The 17,634-nt window shown below is 38.0% G+C and overlaps 1 protein-coding gene across 1 annotated transcript in view; it reads right to left on the bottom strand.

The window, feature by feature from the left end:
* The window catches only part of PIK3C2G (phosphatidylinositol-4-phosphate 3-kinase catalytic subunit type 2 gamma), a 284,737-nt gene that overhangs the window by 125,509 nt on the left and 141,594 nt on the right, over nucleotides 1–17,634 (bottom strand). Inside the window, exons 14-17 of the mRNA XM_074585602.1 lie at nucleotides 16,688–16,819; nucleotides 8,890–9,004; nucleotides 7,055–7,185; nucleotides 85–273 (exon numbers count right to left, since the gene is read on the bottom strand). Of these exons, the coding sequence (XP_074441703.1) occupies nucleotides 85–273; nucleotides 7,055–7,185; nucleotides 8,890–9,004; nucleotides 16,688–16,819 (567 nt within the window). The remainder of the gene's footprint in view (nucleotides 1–84; nucleotides 274–7,054; nucleotides 7,186–8,889; nucleotides 9,005–16,687; nucleotides 16,820–17,634) is intronic.

Here is a 17,634-nt window from a genome sequence, read left to right as displayed (position 1 = left end):
CTGTGCTGAGTAAATTACCTGAATTAATCAGCACGTGATCATTCTGCTTATTGTTATTTTCCTACTTGGTTAATTTTCCCTTACCTGAAAGTCAGCAGCCCAAGTGCCTCCAGAGGGTTAGAAAATCTCCATCTCCTCAACACGGCATACATTTCTGATACAGTCATTCGATCCCAACTGGGTGCACTGCCCAGTACCAGAGGAAGGGAGCAATTTTGATTATTGCAGTAGTAACGATAAAACCATAAGATTCTTCTCTGTTGCTCTGAGAGTCTGGAAGAGAAGATTAGAAATTCAGTTTGAAATTAAAACCACCTGGAGCTTTGTGTAGCAACAAACTTTATTGTACAGAGTGGCCAAGTCATACAGTACACTGCTTTTCAGCTAAGTACGTGTTTTCCTTAGGGTAGGATATCATTTTCTGCAGACCAGCTTTTATAAGAAAAGTGATACTTATACGCTGGATCTGTCAGCCTTGGGTCATATAAAAATGAAGTGTCAAAAGACACACATATATGGTTATTTCACTTCCCAAACACTCTCATTTTTCTTCTCCACTGCTTCTGTTGTTGGTGGTGTTTGTTTTTCACTGGGGTTTGCTGACAGAGACAAAGAAGGTGCAGTTATCGCCGGATAAATTATTGTTACATCCATCAGCTACACATCATCTCTAACTAACTACTGTAACAACTAGACACACAACACTACTAGCCATAGCTTTCATTCCTGCCCTTGCTTTGACTGTTTAATGCAGGTGTGTCCATTTTTAGTGTATCTGCATTTGCAAATAGGGTTTAGGCACATCCATGCATATACACAAGAACAGGAGCACATGTGCGTGCATACACACACACACACACACACAGAGTGTGATTAATCCCTTCACTGGTATGAGTTTGGAAAAGGGAAGGAAAGTTTCCAGCAACTTCTATGTCTGTTCGCAAGGCCTAGAATGCCGTGTTTCGCTGTACTCACTCACAAAAAAGGATGCAATACCAAATTCCTCATAGAGATATCGGATATCTAAATGACATGTTGATAAAAGGGTCAGTCATCACACCATATTTCACCACAGTGAGGAATGCTTCCTCAGAATATTTTTTGCTATATATCCTCTGATTTGTCAACAATTCAGATGTCTTTGCCTCATGCATATTAAATCCTAGGTTTCGCTACCATCAGAAAACAGAAAAAGAAATTCCCCATGAGAGACAAGCTCACGCTATCTCCTTAATTTGATATCAGAGCCTTCAAAAGCAAGCTTTGAGAGCACAAACTGATCTCCAGTTGACACAAATCATTACTGAAACCAAGAGGAATATTGGTTTTCGTGGTCACACTTCACCAGATTTGTGATCCATCTGCTTAATATCGTAACTGTGACTTTAAATGGACCTAGGTATTTCACAGCAAGGTGTGAGAAACTTTGTAGATGGCTGTAAGTAGCTCGTTTCCAGTCAAGCGTTTCATTATCCAGCAGGGCTCCAAATCCAAGTGTTTACATTCCTTCTGAGGTCGTCTTCCTTCTGCCTTCTATTTGCAATGTTTTGGGGCATTCTTAGCCAAAAAACTATCTTAGCCCTGCTCTAACTGTCAAGATTGTGGCTTTTACAACTCATAGCAATGAGTTCCTTTGGCTCTGTATGCACTGGAAAACTTTTCTTCTTTGCAATTTTGAATTGCCAAGCATTTAAGAACAGAGTGGTGGTATAAAGATGGGCATGCTTTTTACTGTCACAAGAGTGAATGTTTATTTCTTGCCTTTTGGAGAATAAGCTCATAAATATATGCAGAAGATGAACGTAACTGTGATACAAATTCTGTCATGACTTTTAGTAACCATTTCAAGAAAAGCATCATTTTGGTATTTCAAGAAATGGCTCCAGAATTCACTGAATGTCTATTGTGACAATAGATAGATGTCTTTGTGTTTGTGGGAAGAAGTCACACACAGAAAAAGAGAAAAAAGTAGGCCTAAGACTTTATTTTCTGTCTAGTTTTCTTATGCATTTGGATGGTATTCTGCAGGACAGTTCAGCTAAAGGACCCCTTTTGTATGTTGACTTTAAACAGGGATTTGAGCTTTCAGACAGCATCCTGCAAACTAGACAATCTGTTGTTCAGATTAAAGCAGCTAAAGCCTCTACTGAGTTTACAAAGGAAGATAAGAAATCAATCCTTGTATCAGGTTTTCTAAATAACAGATTTCTCTGACTTCACACCAGAGGCAATGACATTTCCTTTTTCCACATTTTAAAGATCAGAGATGAAATTAAAGGCTGGGTGGGGTTTTTTTAGGTTTTCCTTTTAAGTTTCTTAGTTGTAACAAAGTTTACATATACACGTAATAGGACATTTAAGATGGACGGTCAAAGTATTTTGCGTATATACAGCACCTGAAGATTGTTATGCTAATAAGGACATTTCTTTGGCTCATTAGGGATAAAATGCTAATAAACTGTCTTTATTGATAAAAATGCAGTTGATGTTGTTTTAGGTACAGTTGTATCTAAATTTCCCTCCACATAACAGCTGTATTAAAACATATAGCCTTCTACTCAACACAAATAAAAATAAAATATCTTAAACCGTAAATAATTCAGTAGTTTTCAGTTTGAAAGTTTTCATTAATCCCTTTAGCTAAATGAAGGAAAAAGCTTCTGTGAAAGCTTTGTTAGCTGGTCTTAATTATTACTTTTTTGGGGGGGAGGGGGAAATGGCAAAAAATGAGTTTAAATGCTTCTGAGCTGTTTTTGTTGTTCGTGTTCTGTACTAAAATAGAATAAGACAAAAGGCAAAAAGAGAAAAGAGCAGCAAATCTAGAAAATGCAAATTTCTGTCCCCTGGCACTGATCCTCTATTGCAAGTTTCTCTCCCGTGGACACACTAGCAAAGTGTGCAGCAAGACTGCACTTTTTTAGACCTGTTCTACTATTCACTGAACTGAAAGTAGCATTTCTAAATCACAATTCACAGCAATTGCACTCTCGTGACAACTGGTAGGCAAACTAGATTCCTACCAGGTAAGTGGCAAAAAGGAAAAGGAACACAAAAAGGGAAGCTGAAAGAGAGGAAAAAGTAAGGTAGGAAGAAAACGATGAATGACGGAAAGAAAGATAGAAGAAACAAGACTGTCATCTTCCTGGCTTCAAACCAGTCCCTGGTCCTTACACTGGGAGCCACTGCACACAAGCAGGCTGTATCGTGTTTGAAGAGCAGCTATTATCTCAGATGGCTAGTTTTCTTGGGTTTGTATTTCAAACGCAGTAATCCTAAAAGGAATCAAGGGCTTACACCAGAACTGCTTTCAGAAGTCAGCCAAAGTGGCTGGCAGTAACTAATGAATTCTCTTGGTCCCCCCTTTCTTGCCCGGTGTGGTGATGATGCCAAAGATCGCAGAGCGGCACACAGTGTAGGGCTGTGAGGAGCACAAGAGCCATATGGCAAAGTTCATTTCCTTCAGTCCCATTGATCCCCTCACTAATCAACATCCAGGAGATGCTGGCTATGGGGACCAGTGATCTGAGGCAGCTACCAGAGAGACAGGGGTCCAAGAGTCAGCTATTGGGAAGACCATATGTTGGGACCAGCTACTGAGAAAACATATGTCCATGTATCAGGGAGAGGTCCAGCCACCAACAAACAGAGTGTGGTTGTGAACCTTGGGGGCTCACACGTCTGGTTGTCAACAGCTGGGGAGAGCAGGGAGATCTGGAGCCAGCTACAAGATGGACTGTTTGAGCCCAAATACTGAAACAATTTATATTTTGGTACTATATCTATAAATATACCTATGTGTATGTATTCCACCAGTAGACTTTGACCCTGATCAGGCAGAGAGGAGGAACAGAAGGGGATTGTCTGTGCTGCCCGTTTTGTGGCAACACTACGTGTTTGTGCGTGCTGGGAAGGTACTGCTTTCTGCCTGTGTTTATTTGTTCATATTCCTATCAGGAATATGTGGTCCACCTCTCTAACGGCTGAACCCGGGGACATGGAGCCACAGCAGCCTTGCATTCATAACACTACTGGATTCACCAGCCTATAACAAGGACAACCATGCAGTTTTAACCATTGTTTTTTCTTTTTCTATGATAGGGTTAAGAACATTTTCTGTCCATTCACATATTTCCTCTGCTTTCAGTAGAATGAACGGAAGGATCCTGACAGCCTGAGGTTTCTTGCATCCTCTAACCACAAATACCCATTTATTTCAAAATCATATTTGAGGCTTGTAAGCCTGAAGCATCATCATACGGACATATTGCCACTGAAAAGCTACCTAGATCCCTCTCTTTTTCTTGATGTACAAAAAAAGAAAAAAAGGAGGGAAGAGATCTTCTTTCTACTACACCATGGTAATATTTTGTTTGGATACCAATATATTGTTACAGACTTTTTTAATAAACCTCTGTCATGACTGAGGAAAGTAAAAAGAATTCCTCTGATAGAGATACAATAAAAATTACAGGACAACAGATTCCTCTTGATCAGAAAGTACTCAGAAATAGAATTCCTCCATTCAAACCTCAAATATGCTATCCTTCACCTTGATGATTCATTTGGTAGACCAGCTTTGCCCGTAAGATAGGACAACTGTAAATAACAAATTGTGGAAAAAACCAGGACTACCATTGTCTTTCCTCCAAGAACTTGCTATTGAAGTTACCAAAGCCTTAACTCCAGCCTGGTGACTTTCAGTAGTCTCTTCCCTTCATATTTCCACAGAATCCAAAATTGTTATATTAAGGATGTTATAGGGTCTACCTTTGCCTGGTCTTCTAATACCTATTTATGAACCTGTTATCCACGAATTTGTGCGCAGCCTTCATGAATCTGATGATGTTGCCTACTTCCACAGCTTTGTGTCAGCAGATTTTAAAAGTTCACTGCTGTCTTAGGAAGTACTTTCTTCCATTTGTTGACAATTGATCTCCTACTTGTTTCACTGAATGTCCCTAGTTCAAATATTGTGGGATTTGATGATGTATTCACCTTGTCCACCACCATCATTATTCTATAAAAATTAATCTTACATACACACACACACACACCCCCTCTAGTCTTCTCCTCTCCAAACTAAGGAGTCCCATGCTTTTTAACCTCTCTTGATCAAGCAACGGTTTAATCCCCTTATTTATTTCAGTTGCCCTTCTCTGCACATTTCCAAATCTACTGTGTCTCTCCCTCCCTACGCAGCATACTCAAAATACAGCACATCAAGGTTTTGGACAGCAGTGAAATGGCACCCACTGACTTCTTCTCAACACCCTTCCTGACAATGCCCAGTATTTTGTTGTCACTTTTGGCTGCAGCTGCTCATTATACTCATGACTTCAGGGAAATATCAGCAGTAATGTCAAGATGTATTTCCTGCATTGTAACTGCCAGTTCTGAGTTCAGTGTCACGTACAGATGCTTAGATAATTTTTCCTTAAATATATCCCCTTAAATTTATCCACACTGAAACTCATCTGCCATGTTTATGCGCGGTTCTGTAAGGTCCTTCTGGATCTCCCCTCCATGGCATGGTCTTCAACACTGTGGCAGAACACACCTGGAAATTTCCCCGTCCACTTCCTTCTCCATGTCATTGATGAAGATCCTGAATAGAACTGGTCCCAACCTTGAGCACCGATCCTACTGCTGATTATTCCATTCTGAAAAGCCACCATTAAACATCCAATCTTTGCCTTTAGACAGTTTTCCTCTAAATCCATGCAAAATTAATTTCTTTAATATTTTGATGTGGAACGTCAGCACAAGTTTTTTGAACATCCACCAAACCCCCAATATCCATGCGCCCACTGACAACCTTCTAGGACAGCAACAGGTTGGTGAGGCAGGATTACTATTCACTGTCTATTTCCTGACAAATTACTCTGTAGTTTGCTAAATGCTTAATGATCTTATTCCTTCTTACAGAACCATCATTTTACCATGAATAGAGGTCAGATGCATTGGCTTGAAGTTCCCCAAATCACTTCTGGAGCACTTTTTTCAGGTGGAAATTTTACTGGCAACTTGCCAGCGCCCTGGCACAGTGTCTATTTGAAATAAAATACTGATCTCCCATTCGTAATCAAAAATAAAATAAAAAAGAATCAAATCACAGATCCCATGGTAAATAAAAATAATTTTACATTTCATCCTGTCTTTTTAAAAGCTGAAGTAAACATCAAACACAACATCAAGTTTGTCTTTTGTCTTTTTTTAAAGCAATTGATTTTAAAAAACCCAACCAACCATCATAGAAATCAGCACAGGAAAGTTGTCTTAACGGATACATCATAGCACACCGAGAGGGCTGAACTGGCTTTGAGTTATTTAGTTACTGTACAACTAATGCACCTTTTGGCCTTTGATGGAGGATTAATTCACACAATTAACTGTGATTGGTATAAAGGCTCTCAGTAAGTACCTGTGTTCCCAATTCCACTGTGATTATATCTAAAATTATTTGATACAGTACGTAATCCTAATTGATAGTTTAACATATGTATAGCTGAGCATACTAATCGGCACCAGTATATACGGTGTGTTTTCTTTCAACTTTGTCTTTATTCACCTTCTGTGAAAGCTAAACTTTCCATACTTCTTTCCTTGCTTATAACTTGACAGTTTTTTTTTTTAATGATTATGTTCCGTTTAAGTACTATAGCTGAATGTCAGAGTGTATTATTACTAAAGAAGGCTGATTTTCGTAGAACCCAAAGGTTTTCTTGCTAATACTGATGTAGACTTATTGCATCACCTGAAAATCTTATGTTTTGAATCAAAAATGTTTCTTGCTTCAAGGACACGAAAAGATATAGCAACAGAAAGGCAAAACCAATCCTTCTCTAAACTCGTAAAATACACTGCCACCTCCAGGGGCTTATTTAGGCTTTGCTGTGATCTATTCTCTCATTTAGAGGTGCTACTTCTCGAATCAATCAAGCTAGGCTCCTTCAGAGGAAAATTTTGTTTTTAAAGAATTGGATGCATTTAATTGTGATCGATAGAATAAGTACAGCAAGCCAAGAATCAGCAGGGCTAACTGGGTACAACTCACAGCAAGAGCGAATGCGTCTGCGAAAGTCTTGTAATATGCATCATGCAGTCTTTGGTTGGCTCTTCAAGATCACCTCTTCTTTCTTCAGGTTCAGGCTTAACAAACTCCAAATTAGTTTCTGGAAAGTCAATCTTTATTTACAAAGAAAAAAAGAAAAAAAGAAAAGACAGAAGTCCTTTTAGCAATACGTATTCTCAGGTACAACTGTCAATAAATGTTATCTTGGATTTGTACAGGAAGTATACAAGGTATAAGAGAAAGAAGAGGGGATAATTCTTTGAGGATGTTCACTGCATGCACTATATTACTTAAATACGTCTGGGATAAACTCAGCCCATGAAAATCAATGGGAGCTTTGTCACTGATTTTCCTGGGAGAATTTAATCCACTGTATTGCAATTTTATTAGAACTGCATGAACTCAAATCTGAAGTATTTTTTTCCTCCTTTCCTGTTTTTTAATGAGATGGGTCTTAAATGGAAAGCTTCCATTAATGTAGATCTATTTTTTTTTCCTGAAAAAGTAGGCATAATTCTGATGTGTAATGTGCCAGTGTACGAAATTAAAATTAGATTCCTGATTTCACTTATGGATGTTTGATTTCCTATCTATTATACAACATCTACCAATTTTTAATTTTTTACACTTAACATATGGGGGTCAGAAATTTAGGATAACATTTTTAAGATACAGAGAAAGAAAACATTCAACCAAAATTAAAAAGCTTGAGGTGCTTGATAATCCCACTACAGACTTAGCTTAAAATTCGGGTTAGTTCTTCAAAATTCATCTCGACTTGCACATCCTATTTTGGTTTATTAGCACTGTCATAATCTTCCCTACAAAATATAAGTGTCTTGTTGGTCGCATCGGAAAAGCTATCATCATGACATTTCCAGCATGTTCACAGATCATGATACTGTCACATGCATGGGAATAACTGAAAATGGGGTGGGGGGTGGGGGGGCAGAATGAGAGATCCTCCTGTTCCGTTTCTTTCAGCAGACGAAGATTATAAATTAATAGCCATTTACTGTCTCAACTTCCCTTTATTATTAATGGGGGAGCTATTTTAAGGCATCATCTTTGACTGAACTCCTCAGACTAGAAAATCCCCATTTGCTTGTCTATTAAAAATAGGGCATTTTTAGGCCAGCCTCATTTATCTGTATTATCTACTTTTACATGTCATTTGCTAATAGTCATTCAGCTTTTTAATACAAGAAACAATTGGCTTTGCCCTTTAAGTATCCAGTTGCTAATTTAACCTGGAAAGGTGAAAAAACTACCATGCAGACCTAATGCATTATCCATACTGGAAGCACCATTCTGCCCAGAACGAGTGGGTGCTCAGCATGTAGTCATCGAGGGAGAGCTATACTGATGCCTATTGACAATTTGCTTGTAGCCACTTCCTTTACAAATCCTTTATGCTACTCAGTCTAATTGCAAGCTGTATGTTACATTTATAATGGCATGCAATTCAATAGTACACAGAACAAAAGTTCAGATTTGAAAACGCAGCTGTAAATCAGGTACCAAGTCATTAATTTGTGTCAGAAGTATTTTTGGAACCGAAATTACAACAACAAAAATTACCCTAGAAAAACCTTCTCTAGTCCTCAGAGGTGGCATTTGATATGGGAAGTATCATATATATTTGCTACTGTGCAGAATTATACGCTTCCATCCATTACGATTAACATGCTCTCTTTGAGCGGCTATAATGGAAATAGGATTTTTAATTGGCGTGGTCTCAATGAGCTGTGGGAACAATCTTTTCCCTTGCACTTTGTTAGAGAACAACCCTTTCTTTTGCTTTCTGGCTTTCTTACCTGCAGTGTCACTGAGGTTGGTGTATCAGTATTGCAGATGCCTGGGGTAATCATTGTTGTTGTAAGCGTGCTGTACAACGTCATGCTAAGCAGCACAGTCCCGTGAATGAGCCGCCTGCAATACACACAGACAGAAGTACTGTGTCAGTACTGGAGACAAGGTGAACAGGGTTTATTGAAATTACATCAAACAACATGGAACTGGGTAGCTTAAAAGACAGTCAAAAGGAGAACAAACCTTTTATCTTCATGTGGCTAGTACAAATCTGGCCTAGATCAGTAGAGGTTGCACACTGCTGGCCTCACTGCTGTAGTGGTACCTGTGCAGTTGCAGGGATCACGACACAAATCAAGCTGCCAGGATGTTCCAGGTCAGCTCTGCACTTTACCACTGTTGCCATTTAAGCCAGATGTAAAAGGATAATACCACATTTCTATCTCCAGACTTAATTTTGAGGACAAATACGTTAGAGATTGTGAAGTGTCAACACACTATATGAGATGGAGGGCAGTATACGTTTATTCCACAAAACCCAAGAAACTCATGGCAGCCTTCTGCAACCACAAAGGATCCTTGCTGATTTTATGTGTAGATGGCAGGGAGGCATGACTATGATATCAAAATCTTCAAAGAGCCGAACGGAGTTTGAGTGGGATAGCTTGTACTGCATGTGTTGCGTATGGTTTTTTGACAGATGAAAGATTATAGTCTGAAATACCGGTCTGAGCACTGCATGTACAATAAAGTCTTATCAGAAACAGGCATGCATGTGGTCTGCAGATAAGAAAACCAGCATGATTTGGCAGGTCAACACAATTCAGTTTAAATAACTTGAATAAAATCAGAAAATTCTAATCGTAACCAATCCACTCAAATTAAGAATGCAGTACTTGAATAAAAGAAGATAGAGCGCACTGGACTTACCCTTTAATTTGTCCACAATGGTTAGAGAGGTCAGAAATTTGATTATATTCAACATCTCTTCTTTTACTAACAAATAATTTTTATTACAATTGTTTCAAGCACTGTTTCAGTCAATACAACTGAGAGACTGAGATAGATTCTCTTCTGCCCACTGCAACAGAAACAGCCATCCAGGTAGATGAGATATGAGTGTACAGCTTTTACCCGAGGACGGGGATGCTAGCGGTACAAGAGAACCCAGATGGACTTTGTGATCCCAGCATGAGTTTGTGACATTGCTGTAAAAAAGTACCTTTCGAATTGCAAACTAAAATAAATTGTTGCTAAGTCATCTGAAGAAGAAATAAGAAACTCCTGCAAAGTAATTTTTATAGTCAACACGCAGAGTAAACCTAATTCAGGGCTAATTTTTCTTTTTCACTTCTCAAGCCATTCATGTTGTTAGTGCAAACATTTTATGTTATTGTGAGAACACAGCCCAGAAGGATTAAAGACGAAACCATTTTCTGAAGTTTCTTTTGCAGCTGTAGGTGTATTTGCAGGGGAATGGAGGCAGAAAAAGGAGCTGTGATGTAAACAAGACAGCACTTGGTGGGAAAGCAGCTGTGTGCCATGAAGGCTTTCACATTTAGGTCACTGATGTGAATGTGGAAGTGATCAATGGTGGTTCAAAGCTGTTTTTCCCTGATGGCAATGTGTACTCGAATGACCTTTAATAAATGAGTTGCATCCACTTGTTTGTGGACAGTGGTTTACATCATAATTTGAACTAACTGGCACTTTTGTTAGAAGGCAGAGGGGTAGTTGAGAACCGAATGAACACGGAGACTAAATTATTCTTTCCAGCTCTCATTTTGGCTAATCACTTTCATATTGTGCTCTAAAACTACGGAGGGCTTTAAAAAAGAATCCATACAGTGGATTTTTTTTTTCCTGGGAAACCTGGAAAACTGTATAGGCAAATACAAGAAGTAGCACAGATCTCAGTGGCACCGTAGATGCGTTTAATTGAGACATTTCCCGAGTTCATTATTTCAACTCATTTGCGCCCAATGCAGATGTAGCTAAAGACTGTCCAGAAAGATAAGGAAGAATCAGCAGGTGGGCTCCTCAGAGTCCTCAACCAGAGAAAGAGAAAGGAAAGCAATGTATCTCTGCTGGACTGAGAAGACTTCACATTGTTAAAGCAGATGACAGGACTGTGAGTAAAATCAGACATTAAACTGCATTGATAGTACGGAGATGATATCTCCTAAGAAAAAATGAATAAGTTGTAAAAACTAGACACATATTTATGCCTTCTATATAGAGTAGACTAATTTACACATTTACAAATAAGTGAGCAACTTATGTATCTTCCATCAGTAAGTCATTCTTTGGACTAAGGCTAGTCTGTAAACACAGGAGGCATTTTTAAAAAGCTGTGAAGAGGCATTGACAACTGCAAAATACAGTGTATGTTTCTGAGGCACAGCTTTCCCTCGCAATTGTCGGGGCTCTGTAATGCAGTGCGCAGCTAACGTTCTTCAGGACCAAGTCTGCTTTTGGACACGCAAATGGAACAACAAGAGGGCCATGCAGGTGGAATGAAACAGTAAAGAGATACTTGATAATTTTTAGAAAAAGGAAAGGAAGCAAGAGAGTGTGCAGGATGCATTCAGAAAAGGAAGGAGCTAGCATCATGAGTATGATAACCATAACCTTTACTAAACAGACAGATGCCTCTCTCTGCTACCTGGTTCTGCTGATGAGCTCAGGCAGGTCACTCCCCATTCAGCCTGCCAGTTTTCCCATCTGTAAGGTGAGGGCGGTAATAATGACCTTTGTAAAGACTGTATAATGACCACAGCCATAGACAATGGCTTCCATATAGCAACTTCAGCGTCAAGCACATCAGAAGGTGAATAAACAAGTGCTGCTCTGTGCCTATTGCCACTTATTTATTCATATGCTCATGCAGATGGAAACCCCTGGAATTACACATATTCCCAGCTCTTGTTCATTACCGGAGCTAAAATAAACTTCCCACCTTATCAGAGCAGAAGAAGACATTGCTACTTAAGGACAGCTCAAGTTACCTTAACTTAATAAAATCAATCTTGCGTCCCTAAGTCACATGGGAGACTTCCCTCACCACACCCAGCAAGAGGGAAATTTTTGTTGCTTGTTGTGTCTGATTTGGAAATACCCGTTCAAAACAGTGATGTTAAAATCAGTGAAGTCAGAGCAATGGGCACTGTGGGGGACATTATAACTCCCAAATTGCCTCAATTGATGGATTTCTGATTTGTTAATTAGCTCTGGAGCACTAAACTATTCAGCCCAAGAGATAAATACATTTTTCTGATGTGAAGGAATGGAAAGTTGGCACACGGGCTTGCAAACACTTTTTGAACCGCTTTTTGTGTCTAATAAGACTTCTTGGTACAGATGCACCACCAAGGGCCTTACTAGCATTGATTTAGGGCCACTATCTAAAGTCAACTACCTGATAAGGATGAGAAATGTGGATGTGGAGACTCACCTACTGGACAAGTTGGCAGCAACAATCATTATTACCATGTTCATTCCCAAAAGTATACAACATTAGAGTAGAGTTACTGCTTAGACTGGGTATACACCAGGAAAATGAGGACAAAATATGGTGTAAAAATAACGTAATTATCCCCAAACCTGACATCATAAGCCTCAGAAATTCAGAGCAGAGGGTAAATTTAAAGGAAATCCAAAGCTGCTAAGCTATAAAACCCCCATATCTCATGGCCCAAGCACTCTTAATTCTGCACTGGAATGAGACTGAAATAACTACTTTATAATAATTAGAAATACTACAGCATTCTAGAAAATTCACATTAGAGATACGATTTTCAACTGCAAAGTAATGCTAAATGTCCTACAGACATTTATAAGAACCACATCTTCCATCCCCACAGTTTCTAGTTTAAATAACTTCCAGAAACTTGAAGGTGCTGAATACAGCAAATACAAAATTATGTGATTATTTCAGACTTCTTTTAAAACAAATTTGCAGTTATGTTAAGGATTCTTCCCTAAAGTTTGCCCCAAAACAACATTACAAAATAAGTGTACAAGCAATAATTTTAAGGTAAACAACCTCATTTAGGCAAAGTTTGGAGAAAATTTGCAGGAAGTCAGTTTTGTAAAGAGTGAGACTATTGGTACACAAACATGCAAAGTTGATAAGCAGTAATCCCAACACACATTTGATAAAGAGTACAGTGGCTGCCCTATATATCCATCAGCTACTGACGTTATAAATCAGCACACTGTAAGGCAACTGTGAGAATGGTGAGAAATATTACCAGAATTCAGGAAATAATGTAAATTAAGCAAATTTCAAATTTACTAAACATCTGTTCACTGACAAGTCTTCAACAACAACAAATAAAAAGAAAATTATACAGGCCAAATTCTTGAGAACATTTTTAGTTATTGCATGGTTTCAACATGGGTAAGGTATGGAGAAGAGATTGTAATAAGAGATGCTAAATAATGAGTAATATGCTTTATTTAAACAGTTGGGTTTTGTTTCTACTTTTTTATATATTTCACATACACTCTGCTTAGTCAGTATTTTTTAGAGAAGAACTGGAGTGTTAAAATCTCAGGAAATAGTCACAGCCCTTTGATCTGGCAAGGGACTTTGACATGGTCTTGCCTAAAAGCATTAGAAACTCTTCATACTTCTGGAAACAGATGAAATGAATTTGTATACTTTATATGTTAAAATAAGTTCAGTTCTTCTTAATCTTCAGTTCAAACTAAATAGAAAGAATTATACTACGAAGGAGAGAAGCAACCGTACAATGACAAAAAACATTTTGGAAGAGAAAATAGATATCAAATTTACAGAGGAATAAATTCAGTCTTTTAAAATAAAGTGTTCTTTTGCCATAGGTCACTCGAAGGTGAAGATTCCTAAGTAGTATCTGAGAATAACCCAAAACTGATAATTTTTTTCCCTTCTCTTTTTAACATAAGCCACAACCAGCTTGAAGAGAATTCCTGTGTTTTTAATCAGAAAATGATATAACGGGACAGAAACAAGGAACTGTATTTTTAAAATGTTTGACATTTATTTTCTTTTTCCAGTGTTAAAAAAAAAAAAATTGTATTTTTTTAACAAGCATCTGAACAGAGAAAAAGAGACCGCTCTCTGTCCTTATCGTTGCTGACCCTAAGAAGAATGGCTCAGTGACCAACTGGGACAAGGATTTGAACAAGGATGTTTGATGACCCAGGCAAATACCTCACGGCTACTGGATTCTTCAAAGAGCTTATTCCTGTCCTTTCCCCTATAAATTAAATCCTAGACATGAGAATGCTAATACTTTTTTAGAACTCAAACTCACCTCTGAGAAAAGTTTTCTTTTGAGAAAGTGGTATTTTCCAAGTTAGAAATGTTTTGTCAAAGATTTCCTGGTCAGATTTCTTTATAATCTCTTTATATACATTTACAGAGTTTGTTAATTTAAAGACCCTAATACTATTTGCAATAATAAAAGGTACTCCTGAGACATTAGCATGACAGTACAGGTACAAATCTTTTCTTGATACATACTTCCAAGTTCAGAAGTACTCTTTTGAAATAAGTCTTGAAGTTTAGTTGCACTCCTGGAGCGAGGGGAGTGAAGTTACGTTCATTGCTCAGTTTATTAATGTTTTCCACAAAATTGGAAGGTCAAATTAAAACAATTATTAACTTTTAAATTTTTTGTGGAGCAGGATATGGCCTCCCAAAGTCCTACTGCTGCTTCTCAATTACTTTAACAAACTGATAGCACTACCTATTAAGAATCACCTGACAGTTTTAATCCTGATACTTTCTAACTAGCAGGGAGGTAGGTAACCCTGAGAGGTAGTTTACCAAAAAATATTCATAATCTTCCAAAGAAAAGGAAAAGCAGGAACGTTCAGATATTTTCAAGTTTCACATTTCAGAAGGAATTTCAGGGGTATCCTTATTTTTAAATCAGTACACCAATTGAAATGATGGTAAATGAATAATTCTGTGGAGTTGTGGTTGACTAAAAGAGAAAAAAGCATTTAGGCTTCTTTGTGTTAGTAATTACTATAATTGTAAATGACAGAGTTATCAGATTAGAGGGTTTTAAACATGCTATTCCTAAAACATTCCTCCCCAACAACTCAACTTTTATTTCTGCTTTGAAGGGTCATTTCAGCAATGATCTGTACAATTTTACAGCAGATGAAAAGTAACCCTCTATCCCCTTCATTGTGCTGACTGTGTGTACCACGACAGAATGGAGCCATTTTTCAGTAAAATTTTTGAAATTGTCTGAGTGACTTTGAGATATTCCTAATGACAATCAACATGCATGCTCTGAATGCATACATTAAAAAATTGACATCACAGGTTGCTGAGGGCTTTCAGATCTTCCAAAAATCATTCCTTTGTGAATTGAAGAAAATCTCACGGGTTCTCAAGAACAGGATTCTCACATATCCCATTTACCTCCCAAGGTGTCCAAGTGTTCTCCAATTAAGTTATCATGCCTAATGCTCTGTTTCTGCACATACTCAGCATATATCAGCTTGCTGGGGATGAGGACACTTTAACTCTTCATCTCAAATTAGATTCTTGGCCAAGACAATCCCTCTATCTATTTCACCCTAAGCACTAGGATGGTAGAAATACTCAACATAATGGTTTGGGTTTTTTTTAAAAAAAGACACACAGAAGAGTGTCACGCAGAACAGTGAGTGATGTGCTCTTCTTCACACTAACTTAATGAATGAAACGTCATTGAATATAATGCCCAAGCAATCTTTGGAGCAGAGAGTTGATTCGTGTTTCTTTCCTTCCTTCAAGCTAAGTGCTCTAATTACTAAGTCGCAGAAGAATGCTCTCGTTTTCTGAATGGAGTAATCTGAATTTTTTTTCTGAAAAGATGGAAAAAGCCTCTAACCCAGTCCAACCTATTTTGTAGTGTTTTAAGCCTTTCAGCTTAAAAATTCAATGGAACTCAAGGCCTTCCGAACATAATAAATTCATATGTGCAATCAGATTTTTTTGGTTTTGTTTCATTTTAAATGGTGATTGCAACCATATGCAGAAGTAGATGAAGATGTCTCAAGATGAGGAAAGAGCTATAGCTTAGAGATGGATGCTAGGATGCTAATGTAGAAACTTGTGGGGCTTGAACGTTATCCATCTATTGCCCAGAGGGCATGCAGGGCTATGGAGTCCAAATAAAAATTAAGTATCATTGTAAAGTCTTGATCCAAATTCAGATGTCTCAGTGCTACTAAAATATATTTAGGGGACTCCAGAAAATTTACCTTAGATCTCTGTTTATGCATCACTGCAGAGACATTCAAGGTTACGAACATCTTTAAAACACTGTTACACTGTGTGCTGTGTAGAAAGAAGAGGTTAAAAAAGAGGAGAACGCTTCTAAAGTGGCGTGTAGTGGGAAAGGTCCTCATTGTGGTCATCACTAACTGCCCCACTTTGAGAAGAATGAATGGGTGTGAGAACAGAAGGAAGACTGAAAAAAAAAATCAACCGTTGTGAACAAGAGGCTACCCTGAGAAGGATTTTGAAAGCTACAGGAAAGGGTACAGCAAGGTCTTCCAACAGGCCTAGGGAAATTTACTGTAAGTGTTAAACAGTTACATAAGCCAAGTTCAAAACCAATGTATCGGAAAGAAAGAAAAGCTTATAGACGAGGCTCGTACTGTCACATCAAGAGCAGTTTACTGTAAGTGACTGTCTCAGTCTTACAGCAAGGTCCTGAAAGGAATATTTCTGTCTTTTTATATTTCTCCCAAGTAGAGTGCAATACTATTCAAGAATGGTCTTAAGCTGTCATACAAAACTGAACTTACTCTTTTGGATACAATGGGGAGCATGTCCAACCAAGCACTTCTGTATTTTTAGAGGCACTGTTTACTCCAAGTAGTTTTATTGTCAGCATAGTTTCCCTCGGAAGAGCCTTTATTCGTAGAGGAAAATTGATTCTGAAAGAAAATCAGAAAAGAGAAAAATAAAAGCTAAAAAAAAAATTGAGCATTGTTACCACAAGTGAGTTCTTTCTACATTTTTCTAGATGCCTTAACACGTACATCAAGCTATAAATTACAAAAGCCGCACTGAAGGAAAATGCAACTGACAGATCCCTTCAACACATTGATAAGTATTGCCAACCATTAACTTGGGTCACAGTACTTGAGAAGAGGCATTAAAAAAACCCCTCATTCGCTTCAGTGGTCACCGCTAGAGTTGACAAAGGCAGGAAAAGCTTAGTTAAACTTTTGCTTTAGAATTACCTTATCAATGAAGGGCTATTTTAGAATAAGCATCCCCCTAGGGGTGAATTGTAAGCCAATAGTGAGTTATTTGCTGTCTTATGTCTTCAGAGGAAAACACTACTTAAGAAACTAAAAGATACTTGTGAGTACAGTGTGATAATCACTCTCTTGTTACTTGCTCTGGTGATGTGCTATTTCCCAACTAGAATTTAAAGGCAGATTTTGTCTTAGCAGCAATGAGTGATTCACATTTTTTAGTGCGAAAATTCAGATCTATCAATATTCATCTCAACTTTGTATTGACCATTAGCAAACTTGACTGGTCATTCAATTTGTTTATATAGATTATATGAATTAAAATCATAACTTAGAACAATTCTAATAAATAAGATACTGTCATGCTGTATGTAAAAATCATGCCTGTAACTACCCAGACATGTGCAAGTCTGTATTTTCTTTTTCCTGAAGAGAACGTTTATGGTGGACGTTGCATTTCTAGATTTTTGCATGTATATTTAGTGCAA

This window comes from Larus michahellis, chromosome 1, assembly GCF_964199755.1.
Source record: "Larus michahellis chromosome 1, bLarMic1.1, whole genome shotgun sequence".
Taxonomy (NCBI): domain Eukaryota; kingdom Metazoa; phylum Chordata; class Aves; order Charadriiformes; family Laridae; genus Larus; species Larus michahellis.
The sequence above is the reverse complement of the archived record's forward strand: the minus strand, read 5'-3'. Positions and strand labels throughout refer to the sequence as shown.